Source organism: Cydia fagiglandana, chromosome 17 (genome assembly GCF_963556715.1).
Source record: "Cydia fagiglandana chromosome 17, ilCydFagi1.1, whole genome shotgun sequence".
Taxonomy (NCBI): Eukaryota; Metazoa; Arthropoda; class Insecta; order Lepidoptera; family Tortricidae; genus Cydia; species Cydia fagiglandana.
Window position 1 is genome coordinate 12,459,530 of NC_085948.1, and position 18,985 is coordinate 12,478,514.

The following is an 18,985-nucleotide window of genomic DNA, read 5'->3' on the forward strand; positions in this document are numbered from 1 at the left end:
AGAATCCCTTTTTAACATCATACAAAAAAACAACTCAATGCAACACCTACCTATAGGTACTTTGAATTGAACCTCGCATTAAATTTGACAAATGCCCGCACACACTCACACTCGTCGGAAACACACACATACAGCACACATGCTGCTTTCCCGCGCTTCAAGTGTATAAATCAACGGGCCAACAATTACACACTTTCATGGCAAGTTGGAATTAGAAACTGTCATTTGCACCGTTCGAGGGACCAAAAAGGGGGGATACAAATGGGAGGGAAAAATCTGCCGTAATCTCTGAAGCTCACATAAGGCGCTCTTGGTATTTTAAAATTTCGATCTTATTTCTTAATAAACACGGTTGGTTTTTCAGTGCTAAAGAATTGTTAGATAAGAGTTTGTGGAAGTGATTAGTTGGAATAGGGTGCAGGCAAGGGCTACTGCGAACCTGATTAAAGGATTACACGGAGGGGCGCCGTCCAGTCTAGTTAGATTTATAATAGCAAGTATTTCCACTAGTTAGCCCCGGTCCGCCGCTTTGTGCTCTAAAATGTATTGGAAAGGGATGGTAATTATTTTCTTGGTATAATAGTGTTGTTTATGAGTCTTGCATATATCAAGACGAGCGTAATGAAAATTTAAAAAGGAAATGGAGAAATAATAAAATGTGTAGGTAGAATGTATCTAGTTGTGGAATTGTAGGCCATAGAGTGATTAATAATAATGCTTAGAAATTGAGACATGAAAGTAAATAAATAATAGGTATTTAGAAAATTGGTTTGTAAAGCATAAAAAACATGGAATTAGAAAAAAACATACCGCGTAAATTAAAGTACATGCTTAATACCTATTTTTAGCATAAATTACAGCGATAACCGGCAGAAATCCTAAAACTCGATATAATGTAGCTTACCTATACCTACTATACAGGTACGAAAAATAGGAAATATGTAGAAGCAAGTTATTTGTTTTCTCAGTTCAAATTTAATTCACCTAATTAGGTAACTCCCCATTCCCATCCGCTCCCTAATAGAATAACGAACTATACTCGAGACCGTTTAACAAAAACAATACACAAACGAAACAAAAAACAAACACAGTGACGAACGTAAACAAAACGTAGCCAGTAGCGCCGCCCGCGGGTGGTCTGCGTTTGCGCATCGAAAATAGCAGCAATGGCCGCTTTAAGAAAAACATCGTTAATACACCCGATTATTAAATTGTAGGCAGCTACTGCGCGGAGCTGTAAAACGAGCCCACCCGGCTGTAAAAATAAAAGGGTTATAGGGCTCCGCTGACAATAGTTAAAGATAGTTTCGGAGGAAGCTCAAAAATCGGGGGAGGGAATAAAACGTTTAGGAATGTGTAACTATGATATTCCTAGAAAAAAAAACTTTGATAAACTGGCATAGAGTCAATCACAAGACTCACAAGCCTCACCAATGAGGAACAGAGTTAAAGAATAACCCCCTTAATCATAAACGCGTTACCGCTACAAGCCTCAATTAGCTAATAATCGTTTGTCTTTATATGTCATTTTGACTTATGCATTTGTAAGAAAGGGACAAAACATAATTAAACTAAATCAGGCCCGTAAAGTTTTATGAATAAGGGGGTAAGTGATATTCATGATTCTACTCGTAAGGAAAAATTAAACAGCAACATCAACGACGAAAGGACCATTAACTAATATTTTTTTTATATTTACAACATACTCGTAAGTATGAAAGCATAAACTATATTTCAAAAAGAAAGATCAAATTGCAGTAGATTTATAGAATCTAAATCGTTTCTCCGAAACCTGCTCACCCACATACATCCACAGATAAACCTACTTACACATTAACAGCCCCGACGCGCTCACAAATCTCACAATCAATCCCGATACATTTATTACTCCAACCATGTAAACACAAGTCTGAACTTTCTAGAATTTAATTATTTATCGCCTCCGCATAGGCAGCATAATAAATCAATATGCAGGGCACATGCATACGGAGGGGGAACCCCCCCAGCCCTTTCTTGACTAATTAATTAAACAACCGATTCATTACATCAGCCTCCTTTGTGCCCTCACATTCGTCTAGCGGGTACGGATGGCAGATATGTCTTTTAAAATGTATTAGGAAAATTTAAACCTATTTTTGAAAGAATGTTGGGTTGAATAGGATTATATGCAACATAATTTTTGTAGGCTTGTTAAATGTTTTACTTAAACAAGTTTCTCATCATCATTCGCTTGCCCTTATCCCATTCATTTGGGGTCGGCGCAGCATGTCTTTTTCTTCCATACCTCTCTCTCGCCCGTCATCTCATCATTCACTTGCGTTCGCTTCATATCATCTCTCACACAGTCCATCTACCCTTTTCTCGGTCTTCCTCTCCCATTACTTCCCTCCACATTCATTCGTAATACCTTTTTCGTCACATGACTTTCATCCCTCCGCATCACATGCCCGTACCACGCTAGGCGATTCGCTCTTACTTTTTCTACTATGGGTGCGACTTTTAGGCTTCCTCTTATATACTCATTCCTTATCCTATCCATTCTTGTCACACCACACATCCATCTTAACATTCTCATCTCCGCTACATGCAACCTCTTTTCATCCGTCACCTTTAGGGCCCAACACTCTGATCCATACATGACGACAGGTCTTATGATGGTTTTATAAATTTTACCCTTCAATCGAAGAGGCATTCAGGCGTCGCAAATGGTTCCCGTGACCTGTCGCCATTTCATCCGTCCTGTGCTAATCCGGTTTTTCACATCACTTAAACATGTTTCTCATATTAGAATATTTATTATCTTGTTAAACGAAAGTGCTACATAAATATTTAGTAGCCACATAAGCTTGAAAACCAAGACCATGCTACAATTGTCCTATGATTTTATTTAATTTGATTTGTTTCTTAATAATGAATTATAAAATGTCAATCTACGCGAATTTATATTATGATATGGTCTTCAATATATTAAAATTTAAATGTCAAAAATGGAAAGAACACAAAAATTACAAAATAAAGTAAAAATAATACGTAATAATCTTAAAATTTTGTCACAAGGTTACAACCTAATAATAATAGTTAATGCATCCGATAGATAAACATTTAAACTTTTGTTTAGTTACAAATATAGGTACAAAAAACTTGAGCAATTTATCCAGCAGTTAATTTATCCAGGTTCTAGAAATACAATAATTGCATAATTAAAAAACCTTGTTTTTTTTATATTATGAATGGGCTTACTCATGGCCACAGACTATGCCACGAACCTTCAAACAAAAACCTTGTTGCTTAGAATAAATTAAAATTAAATCCAGAGCTCATTAACCCCTCCCGCTCTGACGCTACCGACCCTTTTGGGCCGCACTATCCCGTGGCGCGCAATTATTTTAATTTCTTCCACGGGATTGATCGACCGAGGTGTGATTTGGACCCGACATTTGTTCCTGTCACTGCACAGACAACTATACATGTTACAGGCATAGTTCCGATTCCGTGGCAATTGTGTGGAGCCTTGGTATGTTGCGTATTAAGGCCCCAATACACAATGGGCCATCGCCAGCCACTCCAAGGGACGTATTTATGCGTTAGAATGAGATAGCAATATCACTTGCTCCCAAGTGATATTGCTATCTCATTCTACCGCAAGGCTGCGTCCCTTGGAGTGGCCGACAAGGCGACAAGTGGCCTTTACATTAATAGATTCTTGAATGGGTTAATCCGACTTGAACCGATTCTTAGGTACCTGTAAGTAAGATGTTCTTCCCTTTATGTACGAGGAAAATTCCGAATTTGATTTTTTTGCAATATTAATTCTTTTTGAAAATGTTGAAAAAGTTTGAAAAAGTATGAAACAGCCAAATTCTTTTTCGCGATTTCGGGGTTGGTTCCATAGTAAAAGTTGCTCAGTATAATCTCAAAACCTCTCTGGCAACGGGAATGCAGCAATTTTTTAGCTAACCTGTATGTATATCTATAGATAATATTATATGTCTTTACTGCCGTGGTAGGCATGCGCCATAACCACGACAGTAACCCGTGCTTCGGTGCAAAAGCTATGATGTACCTATTAGTTTAATAACTTTAAGTAAGGTATGTATGCAAGATGAATAAAACAGTCAAACGCATGACACCATTATTGAGAAGGTGCGAAGTCGGTGGAGGGAGAAGTGGCGCTGATGCCACGTAATCTTGTGGAATGTCAATTTATGCTAGCGGCAGCCGTTGGAACTAATTTTACTCCATGACTTCCATGAGATTTAACGTAGAAAAGCCGACAAAATGTAGCGAATACGCGTAACCTATCGTATTGTGTCTTCTTCTTCTTCCTCGCGTTATCCCGGCATTTCGCCACGGCTCATGAGAGCCTGCGGCCCGCTTCACAATTAATCCCATGATTTCACGTAGGCACTAGTTTTTAAGAAAGCGACTGCCATCTGACCTTCCAACCCACAGGGTAAACTAGGCCTTATTGGGATTAGTCCGGTTTCCTCACGATGTTTTCCTTCACCGAAAAGCGACTGGTTAATATCAAATGATATTTCGTACATAAGTTCCGAAAAACTCATTGGTACCAGCCGGGGTTTGAACCCGCGACGTCCAGATTGCAAGTCCACCAGCGCTTCACCTATCGTATTATGTATAGAAAACAAAAGATTGTAAAATAGGTGGGCTTTGTACAAAACATGGATTTATTAATATCTATTTATTTGTAGGTAAATTTATATCTCTATTATTACCGATTTTGTGAGGCAAGTCATGGAGGATATAACCAAACGGAGTAGCTATTAACAGGCGTTCCCCCCTGTCGAAACTCTATGACCAATGGTCATACACATTGTATGGACTGACGTTTATTTGACATGGCTATTTTTACGTTTACGTTTGACGTGCCCCTCCCCTGTAAATATCGACAGACTGTTTGGTACAGAAAATTACAGAAAAGGCGTCTCCATTTGGTTATATCCAAGGAGGCAAGTATAATATACTAACTGGTTTTGGAGCGAGGTTCCCTTGGCCCGTCCACCGTCACCTTGATGGCTTTGTTGTACGTGGTGACCTGCGGCGGCGTCGTCGATATCGTTATCGTCAACGTGAACGATTTGCCTGTAACAATGCGAGATAATATTTAAATACTTAAACAATCCGTCTCCAATTCTTCCTCAATTGCTCAAAGGTTAACTGGAAGAGATCCCTTAAAGGGATAAGTTCGCTTTTGTACTAATGACGAATGTTATTTTTCCTGTTTTGTTTTGTTTTTTGTACAATAAAGTGTTTTACTACTACTACTACTTTAAACAGTATAGTCAAGTTATCGTAATCAGCATAGGTAATTATACTAATTATACGCATAAACAACTATGCGCACTCTTGAAAGAGTCTACTTGGCATACTAGTTAATAGTGAGGTAAGCAGTGTCACCCAATGTATGGGACGTGCAAATTTTGGTATCGGATGAATTCACTTGGCACAGATGTAATATACGTAAAGCTAAGCCAATCCAGCCCGGTAGCCAAACGCCACCCCCTGGTGGGTAAGGGCATCCAAAGTTACACGCTGCATATCGGCTTCTATTTACCTACCACCTCGAGTTTGGTATCATTTCCAGATAAATCGGGCATAAGGAATTCATTTTTGAGACATTTAATGTACAGTTTAATAGAAAAAAACAAAAATATTAACGAACAAATCAAAATCGGTTTGCAATTTTTTATTCAATTATTAATATTATCAGCCGAAACTAGAATTGCTAGAAAGTTGAAATTTGCACACCAGGTTACATTTATAATGTGTACAAGAGATAGGAAGCGATTTTGAAAAAATCATCTCCTAAGGGGGTTAAAAAGGGGACGAAAGTTTATATGGAGTTCATGTTTTATTTTAAGCTAGGAATTTCAAACTTCGTTATAAGATATATTATTAAAATACAAGAAAACTAATTTCAGCATTTTTGAAAATTTATCCCCTAAGGTGGTGAAATAGGGGTTGAAAATTTGTATGAAGATCAACATTTTTTTCGAGTGTGGGGCTTGAAACTTTTTATATGCGCATATTATTAGAATACAAGAAAAGTAATTTCAGCGTTTTTAAAAATTCATCCTCTATAAGGGGGTTAAAAAGGAGTTCAAAGCTTGAATCCATTACAAATTACTTTGACTGCCCCCCCCCCCTGCCTACCTGCCAGGGGGTGGCGGATGTCTACCGGGCTCAATTAGCTTACCTTTACGTATATTACATCTGTGCTAAGTGAATTCATCCGATACCAAAATTTGCACCTTATGACACTACTTCCCAGGCTATAAGTATAACCACAAAGAATAGGTCCTGTCAAAGTAAATGTTGTAATCACTGTAAATTTACTGACATCTATCGACACACGACTATAACTCAAAATGAACACGTATAAAATTATCAAAAAAATGAATATACATATATGGATAAATGATTTTATTATTTTTCTATCATTTTCACCCATTTCACTGATATCTAAAAGTGTTAATATTGTTAAATATGAAACGGTGTCGTCACGCCATCTAGCCGAGAATAGGCCAAAGGTGTGTGCGCCATCTATGCGAGAATGACTTTTTCTTGATTTCCGAGGTACTTACTTACGTTTTTTTCTTAGGCTTTATTCATCTTATACAAAGTTACATAAGTATGTCTTTGTATAACTGCCTGATTCGAACTTTAAGACACGTCAAATATTACGGCTACGATATCAAAAGTGGCGTTTATGTTTGAAGACACGTCACATTTGACACTGACATATCTAATCCACATCGTATCTAACTGTAATATTTGACGTATCCTAAGGTTCGAATCGGGCCGTAAGTAGTGTACCTATACCAGACAGTCGAAAAGTACCTTTATATCGAGATGAGAGGAGATTTTCAGTGGCTCTTTTATAAACTGTGAAAGACGTTTCTAGATAGTATGATACACTATTATAAATCCATGGGGTCCCAGCGCGCATATAAGTTGTTCGCAGAAATTTGTTCTGGTTGACGTAACTGGTGACCGAAGAGCTGGCGGCTACCTCGCACAACGTATCCATTGCGATACAGCGGGGAAATGCCGCCAGCATCCTTGGTAAAATGCCTCAGGGGCCTATTTTAGATTTAAGCTAGTTAATAATTTCGTTACTAAAGTAGTACCACCGTAATTACTAAAGTAGTACCACCGTATGTATATTGTATGTAAATAAATGATTTAAAGTATTAGAAAGGTTTCATTTCATAAATTATATGCCTTTTGAAAACATTAAGGCAGAGGTTTGTACTTTATAAAAATACTACAGCCTAGAAATAAAATGACGCGACTGCAACAAAGTTGCGGCCAACAGTTTCAAACCAGTCAACTGCACTAAAACTGGATCACAATCACATGGTTGGAATGAATGTAGCCAGTATGAAGTTAGAATATACCGGGTGTGGCCTGTAACATGAGCAAAAAATTTAACTGTAGGCTGTACTCCTCATACTGACCAACATTTGTTCAGCGACTTTTAAAAATAATTTGTGGTTTGATTTATAATGCACTTAAAGTTTATTCTAAGACGCAATGTATTGCGAATTTTGTTATGTTTAAGGCGTGACAAGCAACGTCAATCACAATGATATGGCGTGGCGATGGCGTCCATTGAAGATAATATTTATTTTGTATGAAAAATAGCGAGTCTAAATACTTCATAATTTTTTAAAGTTGTTGAACAACAGTGTCACCGTTATGAGGAGTACAATGAATGTTTTAATTATTTGCTTGTGTTACAGGCCACACCCGGTATACTACTATACTTAGCTACACTGACAACTACCTATGCTGAGCATTATTAAAGTGGCTTAGTTAAATTCAAAACATCAGTGAAGTTGGTATCTACGACCTTATGTATTACGATTATTCGTCGTACAAACAATTTAAAGCTTTTTGTGATGTTGATGTTCTACCTAATATGGCATGGACCATATACATACTTTAATATTTTTCGTATGAAATAAATAACCACTTCGTCCATAATAAATAGGTTTAATCAAAAATAAGTTATGAATAGTTACAAACAAGTTAAAATTTAAATGCAAACTTTTAACTCATTCGGAGCTTCCATAAATTCAATCTGTGGTCGGCACTCTTTCCCGGCGCCACTTTTTGTAGTTCGATTTTGATCACTTGTTCGAAAAGTTAAAAATTTATTGCCGGTTTGTTTTCAATTTGTGTGTCCGATGAAATTTACCCGGTCACATGCAACTCTATCTACGACGGCTACAAAAATAATTGTCAGCCAAAAATATTTCCGGTCGTTTCTCAAAAAGTTGGCACCGCCAGGTTAAAATCTATGTTTTTAAAAAAATTTGCATTTTCGCATTTTTTTTTATTGGGATCGTTAAAAGGCAACTTAAACTATTAGAAAATGCGGAAGGGAAGCAATTCCTTCAAATAGTTTAGAAGATATAGGCGTTTGAAATTCAGGTGAATGATATCAAGGGCAGGTGAAAGATATTTTGTCTCCAGGTTATCGATAGTAGAAGCAGGTTATCGAGAAATAAGTACAAATTCCAATGAAAATACTGACAGGTTATCGAGAGGCGTCATTAACCTGTGTCCGTTGCCGTTAACCTGGTTTCCTGTCATCATTCACCTGTAATGCGTGTCATCCACCTGTCCACCACATCATTTCAATGCCTTCTAAAAATAATCGAAAAATGTGTCATCTTCGATAAAAAGGGAACTTATTGTCCACCACGATGATTAAAATTTTGGATTCTGACCCACCTCACCTTCGATTCGATTCCCAATTTAACAAGTTTCTGTGATTAAGTAAACATTCAATCTTGCTGTCTATTAACCCTGGCAGTACCTAGTGGAACTCAGGTTTGGTGCAACATAGACACACGCTGTTTTGGTCATCCAACACGTCTTGATGAGCACTTGGAAGTGCAGTACCCAAGATAGAGCTGATGCTGAACCCTCGCAGTACCTACTGGAACTCAGGTTTGATGCAACATAGACACACGCTGTTTTGGTCAATCGACACGTCTTGATGAGGACTTGGGAGGGCAGTACCCAAGATAGAGCTGATGCTGAACCCTCGCAGCACCTAGTGGAACTCAGGTTTGGTGCAACATAGACACACGCTGTTTTGGTCATCCAACACGTCTTGATGAACACTTGGAAAAGTGGTTACTAAGATAGAGCTGATGCTGAACCCTCGCAGTACCTAGTGGAACTCAGGTTTGGTGCAACATAGACACACGCTGTTTTGGTCATTCGACACGTCTTGATGAGCACTTGGGAAAGCAGTACCCAAGATAGAGCTGATGATGAACCCTCGCAGTACCTACTGGAACTCAGGTTTAATGCAACATAGACACATGCTGTTTTGGTCATTCGACACGTCTTGATGAGCACTTGGGAGAGCAGTATTCAAGATAGAGCTGATGCTGAACCCTCGCAGTACGTAGTGGAACTCAGGTTTGATGCAACATAGACACATGCTGTTTTGGTCATTCGACACGTCTTGATGAGCACTTGGGAGAGCAGTACCCAAGATAGAGCTGATGTTGAACCCTCGCAGTACCTAGTGGAACTCAGGTTTGGTGCAAGGTCAGGTCAGGTCAGGTCCGGGTTCAGGTTCAGATAAGAGCCGGGATCCAGGTCCAGGTCCGACTCCGGGTTTGAGTCTAGGTCCGGGTCCGAGTCACAGTCCGGGTCCGAGTCCGGGCCCGAGTCTGGGTCCGGGTCCCAGCCCCAGTCCCAATCCAAGTCAAAATCTAAATCGCCAAACGTATACTATGCATCGTTGAAGAGTTCTGTTCTGATCATCATCAGCAGTTCCACTTCATCAAATGCGACAGTTTTTAATGAAAATGCTTGATTTTCTGATGAAAATCCAAAAGTCACTATACGCATGCCTTTAAGATTCGAGGAGTTCCCTCGATTCCTCATGGATCCCATCATCAGAACTCGAGATTGACAAAAATGCAGCTTAAAGCTTAAAACTTATCTTGCTTAACAAACATAACGAAGAGGACAAATCGCCAAACGTGAACTATGCGTCGTTGAAGAGTTCCGTTCTGATCTTCATCAGCAGTTCCACTTCAGCAAATGTCACTTTTGTGAATGTATATACTTGATTTATAAATAAATCACAAAAATCACTATATGTATGCCTTTAAGATTTGAGGAGTTCCCTCGATTCTTCATGGATCCCATCATCAGAACTGGGTTTTGACAAGAACGGAACCAATCTGCATATACTTATACTTTTTACAAAACATTTTAATATATGTCTAAAACTAAAAACCCACCTTACTTTTCCCGTGGGACGTCACAAATCTAGTTTGAGTATAATGTAACGTGGATTTTAAATAGTTATCGATCACCTGTCATATGGCAAGTGAATGACGCTTCATTCACCTGCCATTGCATCATTCACCTGACCTTTTTGGACAGGTTAACGAGACTTAAGACAAAAGTACAAAAATTTCAATAATATGCAGCTTTAACAGACAGGATAGTTTTTATTCCTAAATTAACACACAAAAGCGATGTAACCGCTATATAATTATATAGTTACGAGTATTAGTTGTGGTATCAGTGACATTAACCTGCCGCAAAATCTCATCCACCTGGCAGTTTTAGCCAGGTGAACGATATGCAAGTGATGGGGAAAATGGCAGTTATATCGCGAATACACAAAATGTATTAGCTTGATGAACTCCATACTTAGGCATATAAAACTAAACTATTGTTTACGTTACATACCTTGATAGTAATGCGATAGGTTACATAATTAGCAAGATATCGACGCCAGGATAAAGAGTACTTACCCATTACAAACTCCAATTTCCGATACTTTGTCGTTTGTGTTTTATTTGCGAAGCACAATAACCACGTCTTCGTCCTACCAGGTGATAGCTGATGAGTAACGGCTTCAGCTCGTGCGGAGTGAGACGGGAAAGGTGCGGTGGGGGTTATACAATCGTCGTGAACGTGACACGCCAGGTGACTGTTAAGAATTGCCTTGGACAAACTTTGAAGCCGAATAACTTAAAATATAAGTATAATATTGTTATGCGATAGTAATACTTTAAAAGTTAAGGATATATGTTAATAAAATACGGTAATGACGTTAAATTAAGTTAGTAATTTGTGTGGTTTTCATGGCTCGGAACATCAGTACCTCGCGTTGGGACACGGCAGGTTAACGGATAAACGTAGTTACAATATTTTTTTTTGTAATAAATATTTATTAAATCTTTTTCAAAGTATTAGGCCTCTGTGTAAAAAGTCTCTCTAAATATGTGTTAATATTTTATATATAAAAATTGTACGTAATGAAAAAAAAGTTCTAACATAAACCTATTGACAGGTGGCGGTGCCAACTTTTTGAGAAACGACCTTCCCTTTTCAATTTATAGCGAAACTGGTTTTCCTACAAAAAGAAATTCAAACCGAATACGTCCTTAATTTACAATCCGATGACTAATGAAATTAGTTCACATAACAACATATCGATAAAACGCCCAAGTGCTTTTTATAAAAACATGTCGATGAATACAAAAAAGACTCAAGTGAAACAATCTCATTCGGAGTGGATAAAAGAGCAACTCATCCGCAGCACATCAGAACGCGTCACAAACAACGGCCCGACCACTTCATCACAACGTTACGCCGGCAATAAAAAAAACATTTCCATCTGCGGAAAAACCACAGTTAATATTAAATGACCGTCCGTCAAAGCTGTATTGTAGCGCTTTGCCGGCCGCTCGCTGCGGGATGCAGCCAATACCGATTTTGTGATTTTTCCCCGTCCCCCCGTGGGGTGGTGGGAGAGTGACATGTAAGCTTTAATGGGGCCTGAACCGGCGGTGGCGGGCTACACGCGAAAAAACTGAAAAAAGCCTCATTCATACGTGATTTCATGTGTAGGCTACTTTCTGCGGGCCCGGCGGTGGGCTCGTTAAAAATGGAAGCTGCAGGGTTGTTGCGGGTATCGGAGTTTATTAACGCGAGGAGCTGTTCACACTTGTTTGCGGACCGCTGTCTGTTCGCTGATCATCATTATGGATTCATGATATGCGGAAATTATGCATTAAACGGGCATGCTTTAAGGACGACATGCGTGGCATGTCACAGACTTACTTCGTACATTTCTATGGAAATTGATGCAAGCCGGTAAAATGCATAAAATGGTTTGTTTCAAAATAAATTTCCTTTTTAAAAGTGTTAATTAAGTAACCTAAGACTAAATTTCAGTAAATTATATCTGGGTCATTTACTAAAATTTCTAAGCTTGTATTAATGGAAACTTGAAGTATGTCAAGTCAGTACAACCTGCTCAAAAATAACTTTGGTTACATTTTTGAGGCGTCTGAGGTCGAAAACGCTAGGGCTACGCGTTTAGCGACGCATCTTATAGACAGCACAGGTGACTATATTGGCCAGCCCTCTGGTGGCTCTAGTCACTAGAGCCACCAGAGGGCTGGCCAATATTTCGCTCAACACTTATAAGCATTGCTATTCACCGTGGCAATGTGGCCAGCCTTCCACACTGCACACTGGGCGCATTTCCCATCGGCAGCGACTTGGAAGGCGTTTTTATTATTTATAAAGTTCTTATTTTAAATTTACTTACTTATATAGGTAGTTTATATTATTAACTCAAAACAACATTTTGTTAGTGTATGTACACGGTAGTGTACATACACATTGACCGTACATAGATTCATAAGGGCTCTTTTTACCGACTACGGCAACGCAAAAGGAGGGTTATTCAATAGGTATAACTAACTACAACTCTATTAGATCAACTTTAGTCAGGCGTGTCTGACTCCGCGACTTCGTCGCTTTGCTACAAGTACATCCGTTTGACCCCAATTTTGGGGTTTGCCATAAGCCGCGCGTGGCGCTGTCGCCACCTAGCGGCCATATCTGTCCTGATCGTAACAGACGCGTTTTGTTAGAGAGTCTTCTATGCCTAGTACTATTACTTATTTATTTTGTACTTTAGTAGACTGCATTACACTACATAAAACACCCTCCCGTGTCTCATTTTACTTTTGTATGTGGTTTTCATTTGTTTATTTTTCTCTACGCTTATGCCGCCATTTCCATCCATCAACCACGTCACATCACTGTCAACCTTTCCACCTGTAAACTCTTTGCGTAATCCACATTTGAGAATGTAATTCCCGGGAACGTTCGTACAGCGCTGCCAAAGATATGTTTACACTTTTGCACCTTACTCCTTTGTAATAAGGCGAAAAATGTAAACATATATTTGACGTCGGCTGTACAGTGATGCCGTGCCAGTCGCGGCCCGCCGCCGTCCGCACCTAAATAAATAACCCCTACTTAATGCCGCGAATCACGACATCAGCAAGATTAAGCAGATAATAGACTGTACTTTTTTCACATATTATCAGTCAATTTTCGGTGAGGGAAAATATCATATTATTAGGTTAACGAACTAATCCAAATAAAGCCGCTCTGGCTTAAAGCAGGCCACTGACGAGCCTTCCAAATGGATGCCGTTACAATGGATTCATCCAAATGGACGGCATCCTAACCTAATATTAAACATTGAACGTTTTTGACATTCACGGACCGATTTTGGATTGCAGCCACGCTATTTGGATTGTTGGAAGGCTCGTCAGTGGCCACCTTAAGAAGTTAGATGGCAGTTGCTTTTGTTGCCACATCCTGCTTGGGATTAGGTTTAGGACGCCGAGCTCTTTTAGTATGCCACCGGTTAAACCTTTTATTTATTTATTTATTTATATGAGCCTAGAGTGTCCCACTGCTGGGCAAAGGCCTCCCTCCTCCCTTTCCACGCATCCCGGTTTTGACCCGTCTCCCACCAGTTCCTATCAAAGGCGTCAAGGTCATCTCGCCAACGCCGTCGAGGTTTGCCGCGACCCCGGGTTTGATGTGGGACCCAATTGGTTAAACCTTAAGATGAAGAAAATGGTGGAAATCATTTTCTTCAGCGACTTTTCGTTACGACTCCTGGAAAAGTAATAAGTAATGCTATACTTAAGTTTTTTTTTAATAATTTATTTTCCTCCTTATTCTTATGGAGTGTTATGCCCGAGGATGCCGAAGACCGGGCAAAGTGGAGAAGACTGAGCAGGAAAGCGGACCCTGGCGCTAGGCCGGGAAAACGCTAGGTCGAAGAAGATTCTTATGGAGTGTTAACTCGATCCTTCGTTTCTTTAAGGGGTGCCTTTACCTATTTTGACTCCAACTATTGGTGCTCACAGTGCCTTTCATCCCTTGGTCAACAATCTACTATAGATATGAGTTCTTCTCTGAAATGTCTAATATGCGAAGATCATGGGTTTTTATTTTACAAGCTTTTATCTACTTTCACCTGACCGTTGCCTGTCTGTTTGTCTGTGCGTAATCAAATCTTGCAAGTTAAATTTGATGAGCTAATATTTTGCATAAGTACATATGTAAGTCGGATGACAATGCAATATTATGGTGTCATCGAGCTGATCTGATGATGGAGACCGGAGGTGGCCATAGGAACTCTGTGATAAAACAACGAAACCTAATTGTGTTTGGGGTTCTTAGAATTGTCTCGATGAGTATTAGTTACCCGTGGAAAAAAAAGTACAGTCGGCGATAAAAACTTGTACCAAAAATGAAATTTTTGCCAAAAACTTTTTTATCACTCGTTAGCTTAGTACAGTAAACGGTAAAAATATGGGTGTACAAATCATTTCAAAAATATGTCCCATAACTCTTATGTCAGTGAATTAAGAACTATGGGACATATTTTTCAGTAAGTTGTCTACACCCATATTTTTACCGTTAACTGTACAGCAGTAGAGTTCACTTTTTCAAAGCATTGTAACCTCTCCACCCATTATTCTGTAACCAGCCAATTTTTATGAGCACCCAATTTCCTCGCTTCAGGTGTACGTTCAAATGACTGACGGCTTTGGAAGCGTTCCTTGTAACTATGAAGACAAACTCACCTTTGACACGACATCTATCGGCGGAGTTCGGTTCGGTGAACGTTAGAACGCGTTTTATGGGGTTTTATGGATCTTTTGCGGGCAAAGTGGTATTTAGCAGTGTCAATTTTGCTTCTTTAAAATGGCAAAACATAGAAAAATATTTACGTACGGTACTACCTAATCCTGTACTCGTATCTGTCACTGATTCAAAGTGGCTAATATAGTATACTCGTAGGTTTACTAGGTACTTACGGAACTGAGACGGTTTGTAAAGTAATTGCGAGGTGGTTTTCTAGTAGATGATGACTTAGTTTTTGCCTAAATGTAAAAGACTTATTTAATTTTCTTGTAATATAAATTAGACTGCACTATATGTATTTTATGAGACGAGGTATCACCGAATATAACTTTTATTACAATTGATGATGTTTATTAAGTCACGAATGAATATTATTTCTCGTTATATTTCTTGTAAGCTAATATATTTAGTAAACAGGTACCTACTAAATTGCATTACTGCCACAGTGGCAGTGCTACTTCTTCTAAATTATTTGCTGATAGCTAGATAGTGAAGGTATGTTGCACGATCATTTTGTGTAAGTATTTTAATTTTTTTTGTTCATACAGATTACTAAGAAAAGCTGGCCGCCTAGCCAAGGTTACAATCGCTATCGCTTCGACAACGAAAAGCATTATGTATCTCTATCACTCTTCTACATGAGTGTGACAGTGACAGTTGCGTTTCGATCGCTACGGAGCGTTAGCGATTGGCATCTTGGCTACGCGGCCTGATGGCGAAAGTCACGACACCATCTAAATATATAGGTAGTTTCATACAAACTTCATGCCAGGGGCCCGTTTCTCAAAAGCTTGTAACTTGTAATACAAGCGGAAGTCCCTTTCTGAAAGTGACATCCGCTTGTATTACAAATTACAAGCTTTTGAGAAACGGGCCCCAGTCCTTCGTACACCTACTACTACTTAGTACAGTACCTGTACAGGTCGCGATAGTCAATTTGACAGGTGTCAACGGCAGCAGCGATTACAGCCGGTAATGATGTGCTAATGCCGCGGTAATTGCGCGAATTAATATGCTGATGTAAGCCGAGGTGTCGCGCGGTAATAGACGGTACCTGATATAGAGAACAGTAGTAGGTAAGTACTTACTGTCACTTTCTACCTAGTTTGCTATACTGATATGAATCCATGATTAAATAAACGGCCATGTCTTTATTTTTTATTTTAACGTAGACATTTGATTTATTCACAGCTTCAAGGGTTGGTTTTAATTTCACAAGAGGGTCTTGACACACAGACGGACGGACAGCAAAGTGATTCTTCCTTTGAGAGTAATTCCTTTTGAGGCACGGAACCCTAAAAAGTAAATTGACAATTGCGGGCGTGTATTTCATGATCATGAGTTTATATAGGTATGTTCCAGTTACAATTAAAAGTAATTTTTTGTGGACATTACACAAGTTAACGATTTGGATTATTTTTTATACTTTCATCATACAAGTTTTTAAGAAGTGGAAGGTCTAAATCTACATGATTATAAGTTATAAGGTTACAGTACGAAAATTAAGGTTATGTATCTGATAATTTTATAATCTTCACAGGAAAGTCGTATAACCTAACACATAAGTAACTACTAAAAAGTTTTGTCACACACATGCCTGAATCAAAAAAATAATTCAAATTTCTGTCGAATAATTCTTCCTTCTTCTTCCTAAGTATATGTATATACTTTAATAAATAAGGGGTTTTCATTTACTCACATTATTATATATTAGGTTGTTGCATAATTTTTTTCCCACTTCTAAATTTTCTTGATATTTTCAATAGGCTCGGGAATATTCTAGAATAAATCTAGTGTATAGTAGAATGTTCTCGAATCTTTCACGTAGGGTATATAAGCGCGGGCTTGTTACAGGGATTTAGTTAAAATCGAAAAAATGGACAAAGAACATCTTCGAGTGATTTACTAATACGAACACCAATTGGGAACCAGTTCGAGGGAAACAGCAAATAAGATTAACACTGCTTTTGGCCCAAACACTACTACCGATCGCACAGTACGAAATTGGTTCCAGCGCTTTAATGAAGGAGACACAAGTCTAAAAGACATTCCTCATACTGGTCGCCCCGTCACGTTTGACGAAGAAGCATTGCGGCGCGAGCTTGAGTTGCATCCGGATTCCACCACCAGGGATTTAGAGAAAACTCTTAAATATCACTACAGTACCATAGATCGCCATCTCCAGTCGATGGGTTACCTACCTAAAAAATTTCCTTGCCAACTTCTTGGTCTCTCAGCCACTTTCATTCTGGGCTAAGGGTATTGAAAATTTGCCTAGCAGATGGTTACATGTTCTGGATAATGATGGTGATTATATTGTCGATTAATTGTTTCAATAAATAATTATTACAAAAAAATAGTTTTATTCCAAAGTGGGAAAAGAATTATGCAACAACCTAATACATAAGTATAACTGTTCAAAATTTTAGTAATCTACTTCAAACTGTCTTCAACCGATTTCCAAGACCGAAGTGATCCCATATAAGAGCTCCGTGAACAAAGTTTTGGACGGAGTTCTAAAGCACGGATTATAATCAGTAATTAGGTAGGTATTATTAGTCAGATACTCGTAATTTAAAAATTATATATGCACGAAAAGCTCTGTTAAGTATCCTATATTTCAAATCTAAACAATATACGCACCTAATTTCCCTAACCCGAAACAATCTCGCAATCGATACTCATATCGCGTCAACTCGACCATGAACTGGCATAGTTACGCAACTTGCGGCTTACTTACTACCCCGAAACCAAGGGGCGACCTTAAATGAAACGGTAGTTTTCCGCGGCTGCCCGCTAACCGGTCTGGTTAACCGGGTCGCCCGGGTCCGTGTGCGCCGTACCCGCTGCGGCCGCGTTATGGTTGACAAGAGCTGTTACGGCTGACGCGTGCGTTGAGGTTGCGTGTCTACGGGCAAGTCGATTGCGTGTTTTGGTTTACGATTTGTGCTATTGGTTTTGGTGTTACGTGACGTTTTTAATGCTAGTTTCAGTGTAAGGATATGGTAAAGATAAGTTTTACACGTAATTTATTCGCGAGGACAGTAAACTAGAATTAAATAAATAAATAAAAATCGTTTATTCCAGACGTAGGTAAGTCCATCGCGGTTAGTCTCATTATACTTAAAATTAGAGAGAATGAGATGAGAGAGTGAGAGAATTGACAGCGTCTTTTTGCAGTTAGATATGTAGATGTTACATTACGAAAATGGTCGAGAGAAAAGTATGCTTAAAATGTTTACTCCTTCCAACATTCTCGATGTTATACTTGCTATTATTTAACCACACCATTAAAAAGCGAATCAAACGAACTAGCATCCCATCTGATATCAAAGCGCTCCAGATAGCGACCACAATATAAATTCAAATAAAGAATCTTCAAAGGAAAAAATGAAATGGCTTCAAGACCGCAGGCGGGGCCTTCCCGCGCAAGACGCAGGAGGCGCCTTCCATTGGCTGTGAGCCGAGAAGGCGGTTCTCAAAGTCTTCGACTAACTTTTCATTTGCACAACTCTAAAATATTGCCTCAGATTAAAAGCACGGAAGTTCGCGCTGCGGTTTCGCCGGCAGCGTTTTTTTGTTGAGTCTAAGTAATATGTAGTAAATCTTTTCCGTGCATTTGCTTGGATAGTTGCAGGCTTGCGAGCTTTATTGGTTTTTACCTTTTATTTATTAAGAAGGAAGTTATTTAAGCCAATGAGATAACTGTTAAATTTTCTGTTTATGTAATTTATTCTTAACAGTACCTACCTATTAAGTAGTTATGCCAACATTTAGGAAAGTTTCATAATGCTTTTTGTATTACGTAACTTGCAAAGCAAAAATTAAATCAAAATCTTGAAATCTGCTATGATTATGTTTCTTGGTTTCTTAGTAATAATTTGATGCAAAGTAATTTGATTGCGTCTACTGAATAAAATAAGAAATACAATTAATATTATAAAGC

At 38.7% G+C, this 18,985-nt stretch overlaps 1 protein-coding gene across 1 annotated transcript in view; it reads right to left on the reverse strand.

The window, feature by feature from the left end:
- The window catches only part of LOC134672546 (runt-related transcription factor 3), a 40,275-nt gene that overhangs the window by 12,916 nt on the left and 8,374 nt on the right, over positions 1-18,985 (reverse strand). The window contains exon 2 of the mRNA XM_063530492.1: positions 4,990-5,103. Within this exon, the coding sequence (XP_063386562.1) occupies positions 4,990-5,103 (114 nt within the window). The remainder of the gene's footprint in view (positions 1-4,989; positions 5,104-18,985) is intronic.